This window comes from Mycetomoellerius zeteki, unplaced genomic scaffold, assembly GCF_001594055.1.
Source record: "Mycetomoellerius zeteki isolate Tzet28-1 unplaced genomic scaffold, Tzet1.0 scaffold73, whole genome shotgun sequence".
Lineage (NCBI taxonomy): Eukaryota > Metazoa > Arthropoda > Insecta > Hymenoptera > Formicidae > Mycetomoellerius > Mycetomoellerius zeteki.
Genome location: NW_017257753.1, coordinates 1,576,188 through 1,603,329, shown reverse-complemented (window position 1 = coordinate 1,603,329; position 27,142 = coordinate 1,576,188). Strand labels below are relative to the sequence as shown.

The following is a 27,142-nucleotide window of genomic DNA, read 5'->3' as shown; positions in this document are numbered from 1 at the left end:
TTTTTTTTTGTATTCGCAATATATCACGACGAGTGCACGCGCTATCATCAATAAGAAACTCCCGAGTAGTTGCACTTGTACTTGGACGTTAGAGAAACAACGATAAAGTGAAGAAAATGGAATCAAGCCCAAACTAAAATTAATTCAATGCTTAAATATTTGCTTGTAAACATCAAATAGTAATTATTAATTTTATCTCGCTTGCGTACTTTCCTTATTTTTGACTTTGAATACTCATTGCCTGTTAATGGATGAAAATGCAGCAGTAACTCTGCCATCAAGATATATTTTCATAATTTCGCTGGTATATCAAAGGGCAAATTTAAATTTATATTTGGTACTTTATATATATTATATTTAAATGTATGTTATATATATTATAGTATATAATATAAATGTATAATATTTTTAATTGTTATTACATATATAATGTTATATATTTAGTATATTATATATACTAATTTATATTGAATAAAATTTTTCTAAATTTTTAACAAGATCGACGGCGAAAAAGCAGCAATTGATAGAACGGCGAAAGAGAAACAAGTTCTATCACATTTTATAACCAATATACATGTTATTCTATAATTGATATTTATCGAGAAGTCGATGGATTAAGAAAACAATTTATTTTCAAATCGATAAGACTTCGCGCTCTTAAATATAATAGTTTAATATCCGCGATACCGTGGCGTCGGGAACACAAACCGAACCATTGTCCGGCTGGCATCAAAATTATCGCGACCTGTCAAAACATATCTCAGTTCATGCATTATCGATCTCTTTCCAAGACGGGTGAGTGGGTCAACCGTGGTCGTGTGACACAGCGAATATGCGGGCGGGCCAGACTCGGATCGCGTTGCAGCATCACATAAATGTCGATCAAATAACGATTGAGATTATTTCGCGCAGAAGGTTTTCTATTTATCTTGCTCTCTCCTTCAAGATTCTGTAATAATTTATTATAGCCAGCTTTTTCTTATTTAGTCTGGTATATGAAATAATGTCAACAATCATCTATTATTAATTATAAGATATTCAATAGCAACGCATGCAATTTACAGTTTATATTTTTGTCTATTTTATTACACTTTATTAATATTGTATTTTTGCAATAAATTTTTTCAGCTACGCATTCTATTTTACTAAAATTTTGTTATTCAAAATTTGTTCATTTTTCGTGTAAAAAAAAATATATAGAAAGATGTAATTGAAATATATTTTATTAATTCTTTTTCCTTTTTTTTTCTTTTTGTCTTTTCGTCTTTCTCTATTATCGGATTTCGCCTACTGCTATAATATCGCGCAATTAACTTTATCAATTAGTGCGTCCGATTGCAAAATCTTGCGAGCGGATGTCGAATACGCTTGGCTCGCGATGATTAAGGCGATTAAACGTCGGGTAAACAGGCCGCGACTACGTCATGAACGGGAAAGTCAAGTTGAGGAAGTGGAGATTGTGGGAAAATGCGGCGGATTTCGAGATATTTGGAATTTTTTGCACCGTACTTGGCGACGCATGTAGGTACGTTTCATACTAATGGCGGAACTCACGGCTAATCTTCTACCAAGGCCGTAGCTCTGACTCAGCCAGAACAGCTGTTTGTCATAAAGAGCGCGGGAGATATCCGAGTCCTGCCTTAGATAGCGACTTCCTGCTGCCCTCGCTGCACTAGCGTGTGCAATTAGCGTCTCCCGGCGATACGCGACCGCGACGCGCGATTTCGATTTTGCGTAATTATCATATCTTCGTCGCAAGACTATCTGTATGCAGAGCGTACCGAGCCGGAAATACGTGAACTGCATGTCTGATGCGTCATCAGGTGCGATCATCTTAAAATAAGAAAAAAAAGATTGAATAAACTGATTATACTAAATTTATTACAGTGAATTTGATTATAGCGAATTCGATTGGAACCAGAGTCTCTATAACAGTCTGGCCACGAGAGATATTGTTAAAGTTCTGCGAGACAAAAAGGTATATATAATATAATTCTTGTCTGTATATATTATCTTATCACTTTAACTTACTTTGTCTCACCCTATAATTTTAATTAAGATATTCTAGAGAGTGAGCCAGTATAAATTAGAATGTGTACCTATACTGAGAGATAGATACTCTTAAAAAATTTATTTGTAGGATATAATATTTATTTTACTAAAATAAATCCTTATTTAAATACGACGAAATAAAATATTGTTCCTAGCAAATAAATTATCTATTTAATTTTTTATAATTAATAGATATATGTTTCACAGAAATGTATATTTCGCCATCAAATTTTTGTATAAATATTTTGTATAAATATTAAAGAAAATGTGACATATGTTTTCTGCGAATATTTCGACTCTTTTTCTTGGTTTATATAGAAAAAGATATGTACACTTTTCTCTCTCATAGGATTTTGATAAAATCGCTCGTTGCTAAATTCTGTTATATTATGCAAGTGCACTGACTTTCCACATAATACAATATTAATATGGAATAAAATATCTTTTCTGTGCACCGAAAGAATGATTTGTTGAAGTATTTAAAAATTTAGCTGGATATAGATATGAAAATAATTATGTTAGATCAAAATAATTACGTAGGAATCAAGCATGATGAGTAATACTGCAAAAAGATTTGGCATTCTAGCAATCAGTTTGATCGTCCTATATATAAAATTATTTTGATGAAACAAGAAAATTATTTTCAGATTTGTATCTAGCTGAATTATTAGATGTTTCAGCAAAATTTTCCTTTCTGTGTATAAAAATGTTGAATTAAATCGTGAAATCCTCACACATTTTTTGTGCTTTTCAGTAAAATATGTATTTTATAATTCAAAATATTTGCATTTCACTTTTATATTCAGATTAAATCAGTATACCGGATTTGATATACACCGATACCCAGTAGTGCGTCCAATCGAATTCGCTATTAGATAGCTGGACCTTTGAAATTTAATGCTAAAATAAATAGCATTGGTCTGAATGGTGGAAACGGACTGGTAAAATTAAGTGTGTAACTTATGCCAAGCTCGTAATTATTTCGAGATGATACAAAGTTTTATTGCTGCCGCTCATATTATATGGGAATATTATCGCATTGAAATGTACGCAATTAATTGCTTCACGCAAATTGTAACTGATGAAAGTACAAATATTAGTGGGACAGCGCTTCCGCCCCGATATTCGAATATGTTTATGGCGCATGTAAATGCAAAGTGTTTGTCGATTCGAGTTCGCTAATGAGGACAGAATTTAAATCGCGTGTTAACATCAAAAGCATAAGTATCGATTAATTTTGCTGTATCATTACTTATTTCACGATAGAAACTTTTACAAAAGATAGATATTTAATTTTATTTTCACGATAAATTATTTATTGGTATTTTATGTTAGTATCATTATTAAATCGACGATTAATTTAGTTGCGATATATAGGTATTATTATTTCAGGTTCAATTTATAATTGTTTTTCAAGTTCGACAGTAAGCGGCGCGCAGTTTATATAGCTGAAAGATGTATTAAGAATTTACATATAAAAATATTAGAAACTATTAAAATCTAGCTTTGATTGATGGCCCTTTTCTTATTTATATGATTTAATTTTGAACTTATAAATTTTTATAATTATACAGCTAATTTTTTTATTATATTTTACATGATTTTTTCTTCCCGTTATCAAAACGTTTTTAATTTTTACTTGTTATGGAAAAAGAGTCTACGATTTTTATTTGGCTTTGCCTTTATGAAATTTCTATTCGTCTAACTGGAAAAAAAAGAATAATTATACAATGAGATCCAATTACAACGTGCTAGAACTGCACATTCGAGTGTTTCTTGACGGTAAAGATCGATAAAAAGGAGAGAGAACGAAAAAGACAACTTTCCTCGCAGCAATCGAGATCTCGCAATCGTGTACAGCCGTGAAAATGGTCGAGTCACGCGAGCCGCGTATCGTCCGCATCGTTTCGTATCGTTTCGTGAGGACCCGGTTCTCGCGGCAATAAAGCCGCGGTGTGTATCGTGTTTGCGCGCACGCGAAATCCGTGGGTGCCTTAACGAGGTGGCAGAACTTTCGACGATTGCGACGCGCGACGCGTGTTACATGCGTGACATGACGCGTACAAACGCGACGGAGAACGACAGAGGAGGTGGCGGCGGCGAGGGCAGCAACGGCGGTGGTGTCGTTGGGCCCACGAAGAAGACCTTGATCCACGTAGGCAAGTATCAGATGCTGGGGCCTCTCGGCAAGGGAAACTTCGCGCGCGTCGAAGAGGCCATCCACACCGTCCTCGGAGTCAAGGTGAGTGTGATAAACTCGAATCACCGCCGGGAGCGAGTTGCGGCCCCGAGCCTCGCGTAAAACCCATCTCCACGCGCTCCCGCCTCGCCTCGCCGGCACGAAAACGGAGAACGCTCTCGTCCGCGCTGCGTTCTCTTTACGCCGTGCGAGAGGCGAAAGCTGCTCCCTCGCGGGACTGACATAAATCTTTCATCCCGACGCGGAACGTAACGCGATCGTGAGAACACGCGCAATGCGCGTCGAGAGGATGTTCACCCTTTAGGGCCGGACAGCCTTTGCGTAGACTAGTTTCTAGGATTGATTGCAACAAACAGAGTTGGTATTTATATTTGTTACAATCGAAAGCAACACTGATATTTTATACGATTAATTTTCGGTATCGAACGGTATCGATATTGAATATACACGATACGGTACTGTTATTGTATAATTTATGTCCGAGGAAATAGGCCACTCTTAACCTCTTCTGTCTGCAATTACATTTTACTCCCAACGTCTGTAACCTGAGTCTTTTTATTCAAGTTTTTTTCACCGTTCTCGGTTTTAAAAAATACTTGGTAAGACGGTAAAAAAAAACGAAAAAATTTATGCAGAGTTACTTTTCAACATCTCTATTACATCATGAAATAGTTTAACTCAAATGTTATAACCTTTATTTAATAAAAAATTGAAATTTAAACAAAGATAAAGAAGTTTGAGAATGAAATTTTACTCCAAGATTTTCATACATTTCATACTTTTAATAACAAAATATTTATAATGTAGACCTTTATAAATATAAATCACCTAATTATTAACTATTAAATTATTAACTAATTAAAAGACACGAAAGAAATAAGCACACTATCAAATTCAATCGTGAAACGATATATTACTCATATATTATATTACACCTATAATGAGAGAATTAGATATCTGAATCGCAAAACAAAATTATCTGTAATAGTATTCATGTATAAATCCAATTGCACTAATATTTCGCATGATTGTACTAATAATTGTAATATGCTTACAACGCATATTTACTAATAAAATATACACTAAATTGCTTAAAAATTGAAATCATTTATCAAGCTCTTTGTTATAATACTATTCACTGCTGATCACTACAAGCATAGCTTAATCCTCAATAACCTCGCTCATTTGCATGTCATTTATGTACGATAACGATCTAGTTAAACTTATTGCGAAATATCATTGTGAAGAATTTAGATTGTTCCAACGTTTAAAATTCTCTCTCTCTCTCTTCTCTCTCTTTCTCATCAAACTTTAGAGAGAGAGAGAGAGAGAGAGAGAGAGAGAGAGAGAGAGAGAGAGAGTTTCAAGCTTTGCTTAAAGTCAAAGTAACATTGGTGCGATCAGGCCTTAGTTCTTTTTATTACGTTAAGACACGTGGCTGTGAGACACGAGTGAGTGGTTTAAGAGCGTGTTTTTCTAAAATCTTTATAATTATTTTAACGCAAGTTTATTCCACAGACGTCGAGTGTGAATTTATGTCCTTTGTGAATTATGCGTAAGCTCTGTAAGGCATAAATCTGCCTGTTCCACGTGTACTCTTCTGAAGCGATAATCTTTTTAAGTGACCGCAGTCATTTCAATCACGCATAAATTATAAAAATTACTCTGCATAATGAGACGTCTAGGTATTAACACTCGATTTAAAATCTTGTCAACACGCGTAATATTTCAGTGAATAATCCCGATATTATGTAATATAACACGTGTCCGTCGGTTGCTCTGTTTTTAATTTCATCGAAAAAGAATCGTTTCGAGCTTACGTCAGATGAGCAAGCAAAGAACGCTGGATCGTCTTTTCGTCGTATTAATCATTCCGCGATGCGCATCACACGTATTTCCGGAGCGGGCATTGAATCATTCGTCTGGAATCCGTGCACCGAAAGACTCACGTAAATAACAGAAAGATCTTCCAAAAGAAATAGAATAAGATCCGAATAAATAAAAAAAAGGACGAAAAATTTAACCATAGCTGCACTTCCATTCGATTTCTTCGTATGTTTCACACTAAGTAGTTTCTGAACACAAACATGACATGATTTGAGTATTTGATATTGCATGCGATGAAAGACGAGAGTTAGGTTTCCGAACGTTTCCTACTCTTTGTGTCATCCTAAATACCAGCAAGAGAGATTTTTCTCTCTGGCTCATTCTTCTCTTTTCTTTTCTGTGTGGGAACCTTTCCATTAAAATATTCTTCCCGAAGATTATCTGATACCCGATCGATCGATGATCACGGAATCCAGACTATGTCGGAAGACCGCTGTCCGGGATTCATTCCCTGATTTATTCCGATACACGATTTTAATTTGTATATTCAGCCGCTAGAACGGATAATTTATCCCCTAAATGGTTTAAAGCAAATCATGAAAATAGATCTCTCATGATAAGATACAACCATTTATAGCTCATCAATTTTTAATCTTAATACAATAATCTTGGTAATTGATTGGAATCTTGAAAATTGAAGTCTACTTCGACTTGACCGATAAACAAAAAGTCGTTTATCAATATCTTTTGATTTATTTTATGTTCTCTCGATATTAGAGAATTACTTTAATTTATTTTACTGAAATTCCAATCCTTTAAATCTGTATGTGAATTAATTAAAAAATATATGTTTTTGAAATTTTACACATTTAGTCATAATAGTGTTCTACGAAGGTAAATCTTAATAGCGCGAGGAATATCTTTCTCAATAATGCGCATCAATTTTTCTATTATTACGACGATGACGTATCGCTTCTTCTAGCCAAGATTTTTTTTCTGTCTACACGGAAAGAACGATTACTAAGGTACTTATTTAAAAATTTAGTCAGATATAGATCTGAAAAAAATTATTAGATTATCAAAATAATTATGTAGAACGTTCAAGTTAGTAGAGTTGTAGAACTTTTTGCAACATCGCTCACATTATTAGATATCAAAGAAGCAATGGTAAGCCAATCCCTTGAGTTAAATAACATTTTATTTTTAACGTCCATGTACGTCAAAATATAAATCAATCTATTTCTGAGGTTAGTTTCAGAGTAAACAATGTCAATATTAACGTATGCACTTAGTAAATAATAAATCAAATTTCAGTCAAATGTAATACATTTTTTAAATTGAATTGTTTAAGTACATTGTTTTAATTAAATTAACAACATATTGAGTAGAAGCAGTGACGACCTATAGAAATGATTAAAAATAATTCAAATTTAATATAATCTGACATTATGAATTTGCATTATGCTTGAACTTCCTATATATATTTTGACGGTCTAACAAAATTATTTTCAGACTTGTATCTAGCTAAATTTTTAGATATTTTAATAAAATCATTCTTTCTACGTACTTTTCTCTAAACGTGCAAATATGATTGAAGGTACGGAGTACATTTTGCGCGGACATTATATATTTTTTTTCATAAAGGCGACGCGTCATCATCGTGGAAAGCTCTTTGGACGCGGTGGAAGATAACGTTCGAGCATCTGGCGTCGTTTACCGCCGAGAAAGACGAACGGGGTGATTAAAGGAGGCCGCGGGAACCGCGGTGGTTTGCGCTGTCGGTGGAAATACAGCAGGGATGCGAGGTGCGGGGAACCTTCGTGGAACGATAGACACCGATCGCTACGGGGAAATCGTTTGCGGTTATCTCGTGCCGAGAAGCCGATAACATGCCGCCTCCGTGTGGTTTTCTCTCCTGTCTCGCATCAGAACGGGAGCCAGCCACGCTGACGACTCCGCGTCTCTCCGTGCGTTTTACGAGACGCATAAAAAAAACGAGTCGCACGCTTCCGATCGCGGAACCGAGTTTAACGAGGCTCTTCGAAGTCCGTCTTCTTCTTCGACGACGTCGACAGTCCGCGTTATCCCCGTTGCGCCGCGCATCACGTTCGACGCGATCGAAACATATTGCGCATCCGGCTATGAGCCGGAATCGATTTTGCAGCGCTGCAAACGTAACTAGACGTATGCTTTCTTATGTACCATGAAAATATCCCCCGGGGAGGATTCGTCGAGAACGAGATTACTGTGCGGATATTCTCTGAAAACAAAGATGCTCCGAGGATATCCTTCGATATATTCCGTGGATATCGTCTGATGTTGAAAATATTTTGCGGTAACATTTTGAAAAATATATGTATCAAAAAGGGAGACATGCTCGCGCGATGATAAATATGACATTATCGCAAGATCTGGACAGTATTGACATGGAAATATATTTAATCCAGAAATAATCAACGTGGTGTTTTTACATCCCAGCGGCAAAAAATGTGAATTATTATAAAATATTGTTTAATATAATTTCTTTCTTTTTTAATAATTATTCTTTACGAACTCTTAAATATACAATTCCATCGAAAACCTGAAAGAAAAAGCGTTACACTAATTCAAATCTTAATGTTGTTAGAAACATTGTCATAATAAGCCATTTAACGTGCTTATTTCGTTTAATATTTGTTTGTGGTTTCGATTGTTTACTTTCTTCAAAAAAATTTGTTTACTTTCTTCAAAAAATTGTGATTAAATCCATAATTCCTAAATATTAATAAATCGGATAACAATCAATAATAATATATTAAAATAGTGATTTTAATTGGGGTGTAAAAATACTCTAGGTGATCGTAGGAAAAAAAATCAGGTAAGAAAAAAAATATCACTACTTTCGGGTTAGTCAGGAAATAGTCACCTAATTTTTATTATGTATTTTTATACTTCAATTAAAAGTCATTATTATTGTATATTATATGTTACTGATTATCCTACAATTTATTAGTATTAAAAATCATATATATATACTTATATAGCTTTATTCAATATTTTCTAAAAACATAAGACAAATTAAAAAAAAATAGAGGTATAGATTTTCAATCAGTAAAGAAAACTACTGTGAGAGACTGAGCTTTATTTTCTAGCTGTTAACACAACAGCTGTTGTGATGTAAAAATCTCTCCCAGTGACTATTTCCGAGTTAATATAGTCGCATTCTGAAGATTATTTCGCGCGAGAGATTAAAACTGAAAACTGATCGTTACTTTATGCGTTAATTTATGCGAATGCAATTCTATGATTATTTTTCACATTTTTGTGAAGGAATTTACGCATAATGATAATGCCGCGTAATTCTTCAATATCAGTATATACTATGCGATAATAAACGGCGTATCAATTTGCGCTTGTCGAGCATCGACGAGCGAAATGGAATTAATTGATTTATCGATTCGGTCGTGACCGATAATAGGATGAGGCCCGCACAAAGCTGCGCATCAGACGATTAGTGTAAGAACAGTATTATCGTTTTCTTATGCGTGTCGTGTTTTATATGCAGATAGCGGTTTTCTTTGTGTGCTTAATATTCTTGTCGACGGATGACGGAGACCGCGGACGGGGGGCTTCGTACTATTGTGTAACATAGCATTTTTGCGACGTATACGACGGAGTCCAGTCCGATTTCTCCGCCTACGATGATGAAAATCAAAGGAAGGGATGCATTTTTCTAGAATCATTATCGCTGCCGTCCGATTGTGTGCCGCGCAAACGTGCTAATTTGTCGCGGTTTCGTCTCTACGCAGTTCAAATAGTTTATCGCGCGAAAAAGTGATTACGCACTCGTGACAGTAGCGAATACAAAGGAACGCGGTTATCGCAGATCGGAGCCCGGAGGTTTTGATTATCCCCGCCTTTCTTGTCAGCCTGCCAGCGCTCTTATCATTCCGTCATTTTTGCTTGTATCCATTTTTTTGCCACGTAGGTCACTATCGTGGCTGTCGTTCTGCTCTATTCAGCGACATATCATAATTATCTTTATTTATTAATAAAGCCTGCGTGTCAGATCAACAGATCGACTCTCGCTCGCGTCTTTTGACGTTGCTTTGATTGATTATATTTTTCTGCCTGGCTCTCGTATCGTAGATACGATAGGTTACGATCTAGAGCAAAAGAGAGTGACTAACTAAAGATAATTTTGATTACGCATCCAGTACGCGCGTTGAGGAGCGATGGATATTTTTAGATTCCTACAAATACTCAAACATCCTGTGAGATCTACATATTGTGAGACACAACAAAAATTCTAACAGGATACTCGTATAAAATCAAACCATAATTTCTACCGTGATATATGGTTCCGCATCGCTTCGATGCGGAAACCGCGAGCTCTCGTCCAGATTTATCTGGTTCTCGTAATCGCTCAATTTGCAACAATCGAAGTGTAGTTACAGGCACGGGGTTCGCCATTTACGTCGAGTTGCGCGGGGTGTTCCTTTGAACCTTCCTCTCGCGCTGTATAAGGGGGTATCTCGTGACGGCCTGTTGACTTTGAAATGCCATATATGATCCGCACGACGAGCTTGGTACCATAATGGTACCTTCTTCCTGTTTCCTAACTCCTCTCTGTGTGGCACCTTTTTACACTCATACATTTTTGTATATTCTGCAGATTTTCCCTTCACGGTGACGTTTATTCAGATTATTTTGTCAGTTACGAAATCTCGCCCTATCATTTAATTATTTTACCTTCTAGAACAATTTTTTTTCCTTAACGCAAAAATATTACAATCTAAATGATGAATGTTTCAAAAATTTAAATCTTGGAGAATTTAAAATATTATAAACGCCGGCTTTTCACACAGCGCTTTAATTCAAGAAACGTTCTGGGAACGACTTGAGGAGAGACGTTCTCTGGATGTTTTTAGAATGTTCTTTGGAGGTCTGTGCTATACGGGTTTGTTTAAGGTGACTCCAGACCAAAAACTTTATGCACATTTGCTAAATATTAGCATTCATATGAATCCATTCAAATGGATAATTATGCATGCTATGTGTATTGCATAATATTTGTTAATGTTGGTGTACATTGATGTCGTCTGGAGCTGCCTTTATAGGTGTATATCAAAAAGATCAAATTTTTGATAAATCTGAATTAAGTGAGCATAAAGTAAGAAGAAAAGAGAAATAAAAAAATATTACGTCTAAAATATAAATATAAGTCTGCTATCTCTCGCGCAAGAAATAACTTACAGCTCCTCTAAAATTTATGCTTAATTACCTTTCAAGCATTACTTTTAACAGATGTTATATATAGCGCGTATACTCAGATCGTTACTATCCAAATTTACATTGAAAATTCATAAGAAAAGTTTATACGGAATTACTTCAATTCGCGTGACCTGTGCTCGACCATGACATTAAAGTGTAATCCATTGAGGCCACACGAGAACGTTAATCGACGGACAGGAACGGCTTCGCGATTTTGTTTGCGTTAAGTACAACGCGGAAGCCTCACTAAAGCTCCAAGCAGGATCTCGCCTATCATCGCCGAACACTCGTCCCGCATCGTCGTTAGTAGCGCACCGAATCGGTTCTCCGGTGATGTTTCTCATCGAGATTCTGTGCGAGCGAGAGGCAAGAAAACTCGTCGTGTCTTTCATCTCATCCGTACCGCGGACTGTCGTCAGTATCGATCGGTTGTTATTCTCCCGCGCGGTGTGTTACATCGCCGCGGCCCCTCCGGGCCGTAACCTGTAATTTCGGTAACCACAAATAAAACCATACGGTGTGTGTAGATCGATGTGGTCCGCCCGGCCACACGAGAAAGCAATACAGCCCGAGCGGTATCGGATGTCTATAGGGTGCCCTTCCCGTTCTCTTCCACCTCTCTTTCTATCTCTCTATTTTTTTTATTTTCACTCTTTTTCTCTCTCTTTGGTCTTCCGTTGATACGTCTCCGTTCACCTGGCCACCCTCTCGCACCTCCTTACAGCTCCATTTACACGGGACCCCGATTTTGTCCGCCGTCTTTCTCCTCCTCGTCTTATTTGCTATCCTTGTTTTTCTATCCGTTTCTTCGGCGTATCTTTGCCTCTCTTTCTCATCTTCTCTCTCGTAATTTTCGTCTGCTGTTCTCCAAGTGTATTTAACATCGATTATGAGATGACAATAGACCTACCGGATTGTGCCTGAGACCGGTGTGTACCGGAATTCACCGGGAACAAGCAGCAGTCTGGTAGAATGGTTGATCAAGAAAGACAGAGAAAGCGAGAGAGAGGGAGGAGGGAAGGAGGGAGGGAGGGAGGAAGGGACGGCAGGACCATCGATGGAAAAAAGAGAATCAAGTCCGAAGTTTCGAGTTACTCGCGCACGGTGGGCCCCGCCATGTGGAGAGACCTGCCAAAATCGTTCAGGTACAGTTCCACGTCTCTCTCGCCTGCTCTCCCGCAGCCGCCACCTCGACGACGATCGCAGATCCAGTCCCCAGCGGATCTTTCCTTGAACAGCGCAAAGATTTTGTGGGATTTCTCGTTTGTCACGGAAGCTTTCTGCTTCTATATTCCAAACGTGCGACCACTTCGTACAATGATGGAATAAGAAGAAATCTTGAAAATTGCGGAATGCGGAACACTGCTTTTGGAGCTGGCTCGATATAATTGCATCGCGATACCGAAATAAATTAGTGATTTGTCGCGCGTTTAATTAGTTATTACGTCTTGCTGATTTAATTTGATTTGTAATGTCATTGTTCCCGACAAGTCCGCTCTTAAAACGATTATTCATTGTGTCTTCCAAGAACCGCTCAAAATCCTTGACATTTCGCAAATGTAATCCGCGAGATTTGAATGGTTCTTGCAGAAAGCCGATGCATAATTTCTCAGCTGCATACACGACTAGACTTCGCCACTCGACGTTTATCAGTCATTTTTGCCCCGGCATCAAAACGACCGTGGCCCAATGCCCCCGTTAAATGCGCCTCTCGAGCACTGCTTTTTCTCTTCGCTATATGCGCCAGCAGCTGCGCGCATTGTGTGTGCATCTCGGTGAAGGCGATGCACACTCGGATAAGAATACGTGGTGAGGGAGAACACAGTTCTTCAAAATAGCGTGTCCAATCTCTTCCAGCTATTCCTTTTAATATCCATTTTAAACTACCGAATAACCACTGATTGTACCTTTACAGTATGTTTCGTTAAACGGTTCCTAGATCGAAAATATATTACTGTTCAATTATATTTATTAGGTATACAGAATTTTTAGTCTTTCTTTAAAATTTTTTGTTTATTTACATGTAATATAAATACTTTTACAAAAACGCTATTGACGATCCGGAGAGGAAGGTTGTGAAATATAAACTGTTAATATATCTAAAACTACGATAATTTTTATAATAATTTATTGGTAATATTAAATTCCAAAGCTTCATGGACACGTTGAACTTCTCGTTAGAGAATCCGCTTCAGTTGGGAACCTGTTAGTGACTCACATTTGACGGAATGTTCAATAGGACTTTATATATTTGTTGCTGAAGAGGACTCCAAAGAGAGCCGAAACGTTCAAAATAAAGAAGATTCCACACAATCAAAGAATGGTATTACAATTTAATTGTTGGCACCTTCATCGGCCTTGACTCTCATTAGCCTTCTATGGATTGTTTATTTTTATTTTTAAGATTTTGAGTCTGTTAAATTTTAATAATAAATACGTTTCTTCTATTTTTTTGGCGAATCATTTAATTGACGACAATAACGTTTGGCATTAACGGTTTCACCCGATTTAATGCATATCATCTTTCATTTCTCATAAGATACACAAAAAGACTTTTCTTAACAATATCTGCATGTATTGTGTGAGACACAGTATTCTCGCCAAGAACAGAGCGAATTAATTGATATGCTTTAATAGCTTTTTTCCTTTGCTGGAACTTATACCGAATGTAATGTCAAATATAAAGTTTTTCGTAGCTCATCGTGTTCACTTCACTTTTTTTGAGATTATATGCATCAACAAATTATAAAATAAGGCGTTTCAGATAATTCGATATCAGTCTTACAAATATATAAAAAGGCGATATATATTATTTGAATTTAAAATAATTACATCAGAACGTTAACAAAAGAATAACATTTCTGCATACACCTAATATTTTACAATGTTTTTTATGCCTCTTCTAAACAATGTAACTCTCAATGTAACTCTCAATATAATTTTCAATCAAATCGTGCACTAATTTAGTTAATTCTTGTTATTAGTTCAACGTCTGACTTTGATTTTATCTAATTGTTATTAGCGACAATTATCGATTGTGTTTGACAAAATTTCTTTTTACAAGAATTAAACGATATCTTATCACCAAACAAGCCAAAATATAGTGAATATAAATTTTGTAAATTGTATAACAACTGTTCTTTAACTAGAACAGCTATTATGATTTTACATATGATAACAAGCGAGAAAAGGGTGCATTATAATTAGTTTTTATAATAAAAGACGTGATTAAAACCATTCAAGTTTCACTATTCAACGTCAATTTTGATAACGTGGTTTATTTATGATACAAAAAATATTTATGAGCGTCGAGCGTCACAAATTGGCATCTTATGGCATCTAATAATATCTACAGATAAATCAATATTTTACATGTTGCACAATATATTTCAAAGAGCTTTTGATTGACATAATACACTGCACAAACTCTCAATATTGCCTCCAAACGATCAATAATATTATGCAATATCAAATATTGTTCAATAATATTGATCGTCTAGAGGCCGCTTTATAATCGTGAGATTAATATATCGCTACGGTTGTGCGCACCACGTAATTTCGATCATTTAAAACGACGTACGTACGTAATGAACGCCGCCAATAAATATCAGTGGGTGTTCAATGTTATTCCCTCTCCTTCGCGTAATGTAACCCGCGCAACGAATTGCGGTTCATTGAATTACAATTGCCGGCGAGCGGATAGATAGAGCCCACAATTTGCATAATCGACGAGCTCGCTCGCGCGGTTACGCGATTCTACCCCCCTTCGTCGCGGTAAGTGATTCTTTAACGACCGTTTATTAGTCTCGGGGTATTAAAAAGTATGGATCGATCGTCATTAAATCGATGGCGCAACCAGACTGGTCGCTCGACCGTTCGGCGACGCTCGCGTTGACGGGGACCGTCGGACTTAATGGCCGGGCAATTAACCGCGACAGCCGATACGCGCGGCAAATGAATAAATTTGTACTATTAGTTTCGCCCGGGCGGGTCCCTTTAATCATCGTTGGTCTGGGCCCCGTAAAAGGCTGCCGATCCCGGCGCGGCGACCGCGTCCGCGTGCGCGCCAGTGACAAATACAAGACTTGTGGCGTGTGTACATGCGTCTAATAATTAACTCCGGTGGCCCCGAGGTCTTCTCGGAAGGCCCCAGCCTATAGAGAAATATTCCGTGGAATTGGTTGTAGAAGATACACGCCTTTTTCCGGCAGTTGGAACGGAGCAAAAAATTCGACGTATTTCTGGCTCCGTCCGACCGCGGGTCGGATCGAGCCTCTCGCTTGGGAATCTGTACTCTCGGGTCTCCGAGAAGGAAACCCCCTCCGCACACCGTAAACGTCGTCCTTATCGTAAACGTCGACCGCGCTCGTTCGATCCTTCCGACGATAGCCACGGGCATCGGTCTCGATGAGGCTTCCTCACGAAATTTCCTATCTTTCACCTCTTTCGTGACGATATCGTTCGTCCTCTCTTCATCTCGGCGAGCGAGAACAAACAACATCTTCTGGAACTTGACGATAGCGAGATGTATCTACAACTCGAATCGATGTTCGGCAACTAATATCACGAGAAAACATCTTTCTTGTTGGCTTCGAATTTTGAAGCGTCATAACGTTGACGGTGATTCATAGTTCAATCAAGATTTGTTTGGTTTATATTCGTTATCATCAATGATAGTTTATCTTTAGTATAGTTTAATCGTCCATTTCTCTTTGGAACCTAATTAGATACGGGTATAATTTAAACTAAAACAAAAATCAACTAAATATTAAACTTATTGAAAAAGTAACTTATTTACATAGTAGACTTTTTGTATGTATTGCATATTGTTTATAGATTTATAGAGAATTATTTATGTAATGCTAGTTTATGTAAATTTCCTTGCAGATTTTTTGAACTTTTTATATTGCTAACTAATTATTACCTTAATATTAAACATTACAAAAAATTGCGCTTGTAAAAGCTGCATTACTAATTTAAATTAAAAAAACCAAAATCCACTGAATATTATTAAATTTATAAAAAATGAACTTATTTAAATAAATTTCTTGTAAGTGTACATTGTTCATAGAGAATTAATGTAATATTGATTTATATAGGTTTTCCTTGCACATGTCTTGAACTTTCATACTGCTAATTAATTATTATCTCAATTATCAAACGTTACGAAAAATATTGCGCTCGTGAAAGTTGTATTATCTAACGACTCACTGCTGACAACGAAAGTGACAAATGGAAAGTATCTTTCGATGAAAAGTCACTTTTCTTTTTAGAGACGCGAGCTGGCGTCGAGATATGTTCGTCCGACAGCACGGTGTAATTTCGCGAGATCGACGTTCCCGATGCTCCGCTATAAACCTCGCGATGTAACCGGTACCTCGCGAGCGTGGGAAGACCCCTCCTAAATATCGCGCAAGTCCCTTACGCAACGGAACAGCGCTGCGCGGCGCAGCGCAGAGCTGAGATTAACTTTGTATCCTGTTTCTCGGCCGTGTCTAGGAAACGAGGGGCGGGCATATCGAATCGAGTGCGTGCGAAACGTTTATCTCGATTGCTGCCAAGTGCAGGATCGTGTACCTCGGCAGAGCGTGTAGGTGGTGGACCCGAGGCGAGCTGGGAGCAACGAGATGAGGCAGGTATTCCGCGCACCGCACCGCGCCACGCCGCGGCTTGCGTGTCTTGTCTGGTGCATCCGCTTGGAGATCGTCGCGCCGGTCATCGCACGTGCGAGGTGCATTGGCCGATTTAGGCGTGCCGATGTCCTTGAAAAAGACAGATGAATCGAGGAGGCGCAGGAATTAATTTTGCAAAGGGGTATGAGTTTTTCTGGTCTCTTCGTCCTTGAAAAAATCTCTGTTTCACTCCACCACTTGTCATTGGCAGCGAGGACTGCACTTCACACTGGCGATCACTCAACGAGCATTCGCGGAGTGGAATTGCGTTTACTCGCCTCAAGAGTTTGCCCACGGTCGTTTATACGAACGAGCGACGCATAGCGTACCGTAGTCTGCCAACTTTAGAAGCGCGGCGTCGAGAATCGCTCGAGACACGAACGCGGAAGCTCTCAGATGCCGCGCTTTTGCAAATATTACGGGGAAGATCGTAAATTTCCCGTTTGTAGCCCTTTGGGGACCGTAGCTTTTTTTTGTATCGTAAATTCAACGATTTGCCAAAACGATGCCCAAGGGCTTCTTCTTCAGAAATGTCCGCCGTCAATTTTCGGTCGCCCTCGTTCGCTCGCCTCGGCTTTCGCTGAATGTCGAAACTGCCGCGAAATCGTCATGAAATGTCATGTCATGTTCATGGAATCGTACGTCTTTCAAGATTAATTTTGGAAGCGAAGCAAAGAAAAAGCTATGTTCGCTGCGATTTTTGGAAATAGGTGTCATCCAATACTTTTTCTTTTTTAATAATAATTGTATATTAGCAATTGCAACAGCTATGCGTCGCCTCCGAATCTTTGTTGCAGCTGTAGCTGCTACTATACGGATATATTCTTTTACACACTCGATGTATTCTCATTTTCGTAATCCATTTTTATTAAAATGAATTAAAAGCTAGCGAACATAAATGAGTGTATTCGTTAACTTAAAGCCAGCGAAGATACGCTCCATGAAAAGGAGAAGAGCGAACAGCTTTCGAACGCTGCTTTGATTTTGGTGGAGTGGGGGTAAAAAGTCAACTTTCTTTCGCTGCATGAAATTGCACTTTAAACTTTTTGCCGCTGTAAACTTTCAGGTCGATATCATTATCGGCGATAGGCGCAGTCACGTTTACATAGTAACTGGATAAGCATACCAGTGCAGAATTTAATATTCTTAATGCTGCCTGTTTCCACCAGATTAACTTTAATCTCGGTTTAACTTAATTACTTTTCATCTTTTTTTAGTTCTAAGAATTAGAAAATGATGAGCAAATTAAACAGAGATTAAAGTTAATCTATATTAATGAAAAATTTGGCATAAGTCTTTTTTCTCATCCATATACAATTTTATTTCCAAAACCTTTACATTATTATTAGTATCAGGTGTATGTGTGTGTGTATTAATATTATATTTTTACGATGAATATGTAGCGTATATTATTGTACCTAAACGTTCCTAGAAACAATGAATGATAAAGATAGAATGACACAATGGTCAATTATCAGAAATCTAATATTGGCCAATTTACTGAAAGACAGTATCTGATTAATTATTTATTTATTTGGAGTATTAAAAGCACTGAATAACAGTGCTTGATTTTAATATTTAAAATAATAATTAATTAATTATTGTCTTTTAATATTAAATTGACCAATATTATTTTTGTAAGAATTTATTGTTAATTAGAAATAAAATAAGACAAATCAACAAGTATCACAATCACGTGACTTTTGGCGCATTTCTGTATTTCTACTATAGTTTCTAACCATTGATAAAAATGTTAAATATAATTGTTTTCATATGCATTTTATTCTACATCAAACAAAATTGGAGCTATAAGACTTTTATAAGTAACAACAAATACTAGAAGAAGCAAAGGCGCTTTTATAATTTTATAATTAGATTAATATTCAAACAAGAAGAACCAAACGACGCTGTTTCTAATTAAAAAATTCTTCTTATAATTAAAAATTCTTTCTGGCATTTATTCCTCTTGGTTTCTTTCTGTTCCTGTTGGTTTCAAAAAAAGAGAAAAGAACGAACCGGACCACCTCATATTCGTGACTTCTATTCTTTCTCGCAACTACCTGATCGGGCCTAATATTTATTCCTAGCTCCTTATATTTTATTCTTATATTCTCCCGCATCCTGAGCGACACCGTGCCGGTGAGGTTTGCCTTCGACAAGTGGCAAGCCGATTATGCTATCGCAGTAAAAACTCACCATCGCCGTGCGGATACCGTTCGGATAAGCGCCTGCGACGATCCGCAGCAGCAGTGCCCACTGTCTCTGTGTATATAATTACCGAGATAGGCAGAAGACCTGTCATTAAAGACAGCTGAAATCGCGCCGACCTCCGAGCCGTTCATCCGTCTGGGATCTCTCGCGAAATGTTATGATGATTAACGCTGCGTGATTTACGTAATTACACAGATCGAAGAACGATAAAGATTCGATGACAAGGACGAACAGGGTCATCAGAACCTCCGAACGATTCTAGATGGTTTTTCTAACAATAAGCGTGAATTTAACAAAATATGCTTTTCAAAAGAAATGTTTTAATCTCTTAAGAACATTTGCATGTTAAGATGTAGAATATATTACAAATTAATTTACTTTTTTATTCTATAAATGCAATATATGTATATACAGAGGATAGACAAAATAATGTGAACACTTGAGGAATGTACTGTCTACTTGTTTTATTAATAAGAAGTGATCTACTAACGTTTTTAATACCAGATTCTATCCTCGTTGGAATAAACCATCTGTTCTTTATCGATAAATTCTCTGAACTGGTGCACATCGATGCAGTAAGTCGAAGTGAAACAAATATAGTTTGTTTCACACACTTAAATTTATTGCACCAGTTCAGAAAGTTCATTTATAAAGAAAGAACAGACGGAAAAGTCATACGTGCTTGAATAGTGTAGCAGCTGCTATATCATATCGTATTCTTCTAGCAAAACATCTAATTGTTTAAATGATATTAGAGGAGGAAATCTGTTTCTCACTCTGCTCTTCAAAATTATAAATGATATTTAAATTAAGCGATTGCACTGACCAGGAAAGATGTTAAAATTTTTTGGACAAGGGCAATTTGGAAAATAAAATAACAAGAAAATTTCCTCTTCCAATATTATTTATACGATGGAAAGAAATTCTATTTTCTATTCTACTAAAAGAATAATATAAATTAAAATTAAATAAAACGGCTCAATAAATTAAATAATATAACAAAGAAGGGCTAATATAACGAAGAAGAATAAAATATATAATACAACACTTCACTTTTAACTATCCTAATAAATGACTATTCTAACAAAATGATTATTCTAGAATGTGTACTGAAAGCAAATAATAGTTCAACTTCTCATTAATAAAAATAGTAAAATAAATAATGTATTTCCCAGGTGTGTATATTATTTTATCTATATAATCCTTACGTACACAAAATACTTAATGCGTACGAACAAGATTTAAGTGAAAAGATAGAAAGATATAAATAAAATATAGAAAAATGTAAAACAAATTAACAGCTTATTATTTATAAAACTCAATTTTTAAATAAATCAAGTTAGTCTCTGGATAAAAACAATAGTTTCGTTTGCAGCGCACTTACAGTAGTACGAAAGACATCGTAGATGTAATAGTAATGAAATTGTCATTAGATTATACGATAAACGATAGGAATATACGTGACGTGGTTTTCGTAGTCGTTCGATTGACACGATCATAAATGTCGTAAATACTCGACAATGATCATTCTATCCAATTCTTCGGCGTTGGGATCGATTTTATCTCGTGGCATCATCGAGATGCAATGGCCTATCGGTAGTCGACGGCCAGGCAGAAATATCAGAATTTGTTGAACACGCTCGAATGGCAAGCAAGACTATCGAGAAACCATCCAGCCGTTCTCTTACCGAACTCGGCAAAGGCAGATAATTGTGCATCGTCGGCAACAAATTGTCGGCAATGATGCGTTTCGACAACATAATGCAACGTAATACGAAATGATCTTAAAAATTTGTGGAAGTGAAAGAGGATATAACGGTGCTGCACCGAGTTATAAAATAATGAACGAAAACTGAGACAATATTATAGTTCATTTCAATGACATCCGAGTATTCCGAGTTTTTATCATTTTAAGGCTCCTAAATAGTCACCGCAGCCATATTGAATCATTGACGTCAGAAGCAAGAAATGACACGTTAATTTTTATTACGTACCATTTGTAAATAAAGACAATTTGGATAAAACGAAATGATGAGATCGCTTTAAAACATTCGTTAAAATGGACGAAAGCTATATTTGTTCCTCTGATAGACAGTAAATAATCGTAAAAAGTGATAAAAGGCAAGTGAAAATAGGCTACGCATGCGCATTGAATAAAAGCACTTCACGTACCTTTTATCACTTTTTACGATTATGTACTGACTGTCAGAGGAACAAGTATAGCTTTCGTCCATTTTTACAAATATTTTAAAGCAATCTCATCATTTTGTTTTATCCAAATTGTTTTTATTTACAAATGACACGTAACAAAAATTAACATGTTCATTTCTTCCTTTTAACGTCACGATTCAATATGGCTGACTACTCAGAAGTCTTAAACTTTGTGACGTTGAGAAAGATTTTGCTCATAAACTTTTCCTTTTTAAGTATCTCTTAAGGGAGAAGGCTGGAACTCGCTGTATATTTAAATTTCATGGTTTCAAATAAATAATAATTTCACGAAACATCAAAACACGTTTCCTAACGTGACAAATCTTCATTTCCGACGTCGAGCGAAACGATCGAAGTACCGTCTCGCGTGTCGCGTTCGCGGGCGTCGATATAAATCACAGAGCTCCGCGTCTTAATGCGCAGGATGGTGATACAAACAAGAACGGGCGTATATAGTATCGAATGGAGTAGCGAGCCTGAGAATTCGGCAGACCAGTTTCGGAAACTCGAAACCGTCCTCGACCGTCGTTAAACATTCGACACACGCGCCTGCGAGTAGAACGATAAGGAGTTGACGTGCCTCCGCTCTCGATCTGACATCCAATTCCAAGAAAAGTTTCAATCTCAGTGGCACCCCGTCTCTCTCCGCGCGTGTTCGCGTCCTCTATCGCCGTTGAATTCCCCCCGAGGATCCGGGAAATCAAAGGAATCAGAAATACGAGCTGCGCGGTCTGTCGGGAGAGTCGATCTAGACGAGGCACATCGACGAATGAAAGATAAGCAGGAGGTAGAGAAGAATTCGCATCGCATGGACTAACTCAGTATCATGCTTGAACAGAGATCTTTTTTTTACACTGCTGTAGCTACGAAAGATAACGCTTTATTGCAACAAGAGTGTCCTTGCAGCGAGATATTGCCTTGGCTGTGAGCCTGGGATTGTAATGGCATTATCATTGATTATGATTACATTGAAAGAAGGTAAACAGACAGAATCCAATTAAACATATGACTAACAATTATTATTGCTAATAGAAAATTTCAAAATCGCACGTAAAATAATTAACTATACGCAATCTAATGTAGGAATATTGCATGATCTTTTGGCCAAGATTGCATACGTGTTCGCCGTCAGCTCTGTCTTATGAAAATGTTACCAGCTCGCTTGATGCATAACGGTGTGCTGCTACAGTGTCTATTAATCGTGCAGAAGTTTACGCAGGTAATGGCCGTCGTGCAGAGGCCGTTTCACGTCTCCCCCGGGTTCCCTCGATATTCCAATTCGCGCTGGAGATCGCACGCTGCTCATTTGCATGAGTCAGCCCGCTCTGAGCTGAGCTGTGGGCACAAGGCGGCTCTCGGGGGCCCCGAGTGAGTGGGTACGTCGTGAATCTACTGGCGACGAGAGCCTCTCTAATCACCGCTTCACGGGACGATCAACGTCGTTCGCGCTATGCATAGAGCGCCGCTCGATGTTAAATGGATCTCCTCGAGGAGAGGAGACCGGCGCTCGAGCCATCTCTTCCGGAATAATTTCGCTCCGTGAGAATGCGTCGCCGCGCCGGTGCATCTATCTATCCACCTTGCGGCGCGGCTGCGATACGGTTTGCGGCTACTCCCGTAGTGCAACCGTGTATCTACCTTATTACTCTGAGCTTCCTAACAAGAGTAATCTTTGCTTGTGTCAATTTACCAGGCAAGCGGGTTCGCTCTAGCCATTTAAAATAAATTACAGATAAGTGCAGACCGCGCGAAATGAATAATTTATATGTCGATTCGCTGAACATATGCTGATTAATTTATCACGTGTGTTTCGCATTAGATATATAATTGTTAAAAAAAAGAAATAAAAAATGTTAAATATACACTGTTATTAAGGAGCAATGTTAATCCAATCGCTTGAGTTAAAAATAAAAATTTGTTATTTGTAATTTCCATGTAATCAAAGTGCAAATTAATCCATTTCTGTGGTTAGTTTTAAAACAGAGAACGTACGCACTTATTGCTAGTAAATAATAAACTCTAAATTTTTTAATCAGTTTTTAAATATATTTTCTGGAGTTAAATTGTTTAACTTCATTGTTTTAAATAAATTAACGATATACTGAGATGCGGAATTTCTTACAGAAATGATTAAAAGTAACTTAAATTGGGTATAATTTGATATAATAAATTGTACAATTAGCGTTTTTAAGAATATTATATCTTTTGGTATCGAGGAATTCTATAAATCCCTCGATTTGTATTTGATAAACGCTTGACTAACTCCTCAAGAGGTACATCGTGGAACCTTTGTTATTTTGGATTTTCCGAGCGAAATCGTCAGGATCGAGTTGTGTATTTTCTAGCCACCAAAACATCGAGGCACTTCCCCGTCTTACACACCGCTTAACACCGCAAACAATTCGCGGTGACGGCGACGATGGCGATCTCTCGGTCTATCCTAGGATCTGTTTTTCAGTCTGTGTATCCCCTTTAACTAATATATTTGGTGCCTGGGGCCCGCCATTGTAATACCCACCGAATACACAATAATCCCAGCTTGCCGCCTCTCGCTCCGCTTCCCATCAACCCGGTTTCAACTCTCCGCTTTCCTCTCTTTCACCGTGTGTACCACCCCTTCTTACCTTCTTTCTCCCTTGTGTCCTACTGCGTCACATCTACCTTCATCTCTCTCTTCGCATTCCTCCCTCGTTCTCTCATCCCTCGATGGCGGTCCCTTCATCGACGTTCTTGTCCTCTTTACCCTACGGTCGCTTCGCGAAAACAACCCGGAGTCAGCTTTTTAATCACAGAATAAACTCACGGGTACGCCCTTCTACGGAGCTTCACGGAGAACGAAAAGGCCACGTGGGATGATGACACGAGAGATCGTATTGTGTCAGTTTCTCAATATATAAATCGCGAAGCTAGGTGGCAAAAAATGTTAATGTATTAAAATATTTTTGTTTTACAGATACGGAAAGAATAATTTTGCTGTAGTATATTTAAAAACTTAGCTGTTCATTTTATTGAATTATCGAAATAATTATGTAGAACCCTAAAATTGTTTTTTAAATAATTTTTTTACCTAAAGTATGCAAACGAAATTCGAAATGTGCATACGTGTGCAAATGATGAGCGATCGATCGGACTATAGAAAGTTAATTTTTTCAAAAATTGGAGAAGCCAACTTCGCACGGGTTTATATATAAGAACGCTCAGTTATACTAGAAGTTATACCAGAATTTCAAAAATTTTTGCTTAAGTTTTCTACATAATTATTTTGATAGTTTTAACAAAATTATTTTCAGATTTGTATCTACCTAAATTTTTAGGTATTTCAAGTCACTTTTTCCATGTATATGTATAAACAATTATAATACAAAATTGGACCGCTGAGAATAAATCTAATTAAGTAAGAAAAATTCTATTTTCGGTAAAAGCGAATTTTAATGATTAAATATTTCGATACGAATTATATACATATCCAATTTCTCAAACCGCGCGTCGAAATCTTTTTTAATCTTATATATATAAAATGCAATCATTAACTAGAGAGTAATAATACCACATATTAAATTGCCAAGAAAAATGTAATATGAATGCTAATAAGAATATTAATAATTTAATCTTAATATAACAATCTTAAACACTGCGAATAATTTATTCCGTGTATAAAAATGTTTATTTCCGCTACAAATTAATTAGCATCTATTTTCTAAAGAAAAAACAATACGCAATAAAATGGATAATTTCACAAAATGTGTCATTATCGATTTTTTGAAAGATTCCTTTTAACTCTCCGAATTTTTTTCCGTTCAATCCCAATGGACATTAGTTAAGCAATTCTGGCGATTCTTGTTGCGTAAAACTACTCGATTTACCTGCAGAGCAATATAGAGTCGAGAATAAAACTCGAGGAGGGCCAGAATTACTCCCCAAGCGAAATCCATTCGGTCCGCTGCTCACGGTAACGATGTTTTTTTTTTTGAAAGCGTGATATCGAAAGAAACTTTTCTCGTAGAGGCGGACAAGTAAACGCGTGGGCGAGCAGATGGGCAGAAGCCGCCGCTCACTTTGGGATACACCGCTTTTTTTGCGGGATTCTTTCGTTTAAATTTGCATGAAACTTTCCGTCTAAAGTGGACGTCTCGGTTGTCGGCACGTCAGCAGGTAAATGGCTTCGCAGATATACTGGATATACATCATGGCTACCGTTAATGATATTTCGACAACTTTGAAATTGATATTTCCGTAGCGACGTATGTGGAATCTCACCGCTTAACACTTATTCTTCTATTTTCGATTCAGCTTAAACTTAAAATGAAATTCTTTTAAAGATAAGTTTTTATTATTAATACGAAAAGAACAGTTTTACTAAAGTAAAAATTTAACTAGATATAGATCTGAAAATTTTATTGGATTATCAAAATAATTGTGTAAGTCGTTCAAGCTGATTGCTAAAATGTCAAAACTTTTGGCAGCACTACTATCATGCTTGAATTTCCGGAATTATTTTGATAGTCCTGCAGTAAAATTATTTTCGGATCTGTATCTGCCTAAATTTTTAGATCTTAAACAAAATCGTTCTTTCCATGTATTTAAAAATTTAGCTAGATCTGAAAATAACTTTTTGCTATCAAAATAATTATATAGAATACTCAAACTAGTTACTGGAATATTAAAACTTTTTGCAGCATTGCTAATTATGCTTGAGCGTCTTAAGTAATTATTTTGATAGCTTAACAAAGTTATTTTCAGATCTGTATGTGTGTGTCTAGTTAAATTTTTAAATACTTCAAATCTAAAATTGTTCTTTCCTTTAACTAACATATTAAGCGATATCTTGTTGATATACAAATTTCCCGAGTGAATCTCAAATACTTCGAGTTACCTATCTCAAAAAGTTTAATCTGAAGGTGAGATATAACACTGAAAGAAGGGAAAAAGAGAAAAAAAGAGGTTCCGCATGGTAAAACGCACCTATCCATGATTGTCGGCACGGACGGAGAATCAATCGTCGACGAAACGCAACGCGGCATTTAAATCCACATCCTCGAGAGAACGGGAGACTCGCCGGTGCGGTGCGGGGAACGATGGGAGCCCGTTGGAGGCCCACTGGCCAGGCTGGCTGCGCACCGTAACACGCATAAATTACGATGTAATTACAAGCCTGGCGATCACGATCGGCGGTCAGAACGGCCGACAGATCGGATCTCCAAGATCTTCAAGAGTGGGAGGGAAAGACCGAGGTAAATGCGAGCTGAGCGTGAGAGCGAAAGAGAAAGAAAGAGAGAAAGAGAGCTCGGGTAAGGACGAAGGCCAGGAGAACAACGAGAGTAGAAACACGGTGCATACGAAGGACCTCGAAGACGCAGAAAATTCTGGAGGAAGAAAACAAACAGAAGGAGAGAAAAAGAGGGAAAAATGAGAACGAGAGAACACGATCTGCGATTGCTCGTGCGGATCTAATGTAACGACGGAGGAGAAGGACCGAGCTCTCATGGACGAGAGAGTGCTACCCCAGGAGTTCCACAAGTGCAACTCCAGGCTCGTAAAACTGGCTCGCGTCAGAAAGATAACCCTTAAACCACCGGTCCTCACGAGAGCACGACTAGGTAACGCGGTAACCGGAATCATGCTGCGAGAATCAACGTCGGCGACGATGATGGCGATGGCGGTAGAGGTTGTGTCCAGCCATCCGCGTGATCCCGGTGTCGCCTGGTGGACACGGCTC

The 27,142-nt window shown here is 37.4% G+C and overlaps 2 protein-coding genes across 2 annotated transcripts in view; one reads left to right on the top strand and one right to left on the bottom strand.

Annotated features, from left to right (window-relative positions):
• Positions 1–692: 692 nt before the first annotated feature.
• Positions 693–1,817, bottom strand: LOC108729370 (uncharacterized). The gene is made up of 2 exons (XM_018458438.1): positions 1,555–1,817; positions 693–949 (listed from the first exon to the last, which is right to left on the bottom strand). Exons 1-2 carry the CDS (start codon positions 1,804–1,806, stop codon positions 773–775), a joined length of 429 nt encoding a protein of 142 aa, XP_018313940.1. The 5' UTR covers positions 1,807–1,817; the 3' UTR covers positions 693–772.
• A 2,086-nt stretch (positions 1,818–3,903) lies between these two features.
• The window catches only part of LOC108729354 (MAP/microtubule affinity-regulating kinase 3), a 271,024-nt gene continuing 247,785 nt past the window's right edge, over positions 3,904–27,142 (top strand). Inside the window, exon 1 of the mRNA XM_018458422.1 lies at positions 3,904–4,294. Within this exon, the coding sequence (XP_018313924.1) occupies positions 4,097–4,294 (198 nt within the window). The 5' untranslated portion in view covers positions 3,904–4,096. The remainder of the gene's footprint in view (positions 4,295–27,142) is intronic.

Bases quoted from the DNA above. Each gene is read 5' to 3' on its own strand.
- LOC108729370 (XM_018458438.1), bottom strand. From the start codon at position 1,806: ATGCAGTTCACGTATTTCCGGCTCGGTACGCTCTGCATACAGATAGTC. The intron at 950-1,554 runs GTGAGTTCCGCC...AAATTATTACAG, and splicing joins GCCTTGGTAGAAGATTAGCC to AATCTTGAAGGAGAGAGCAA.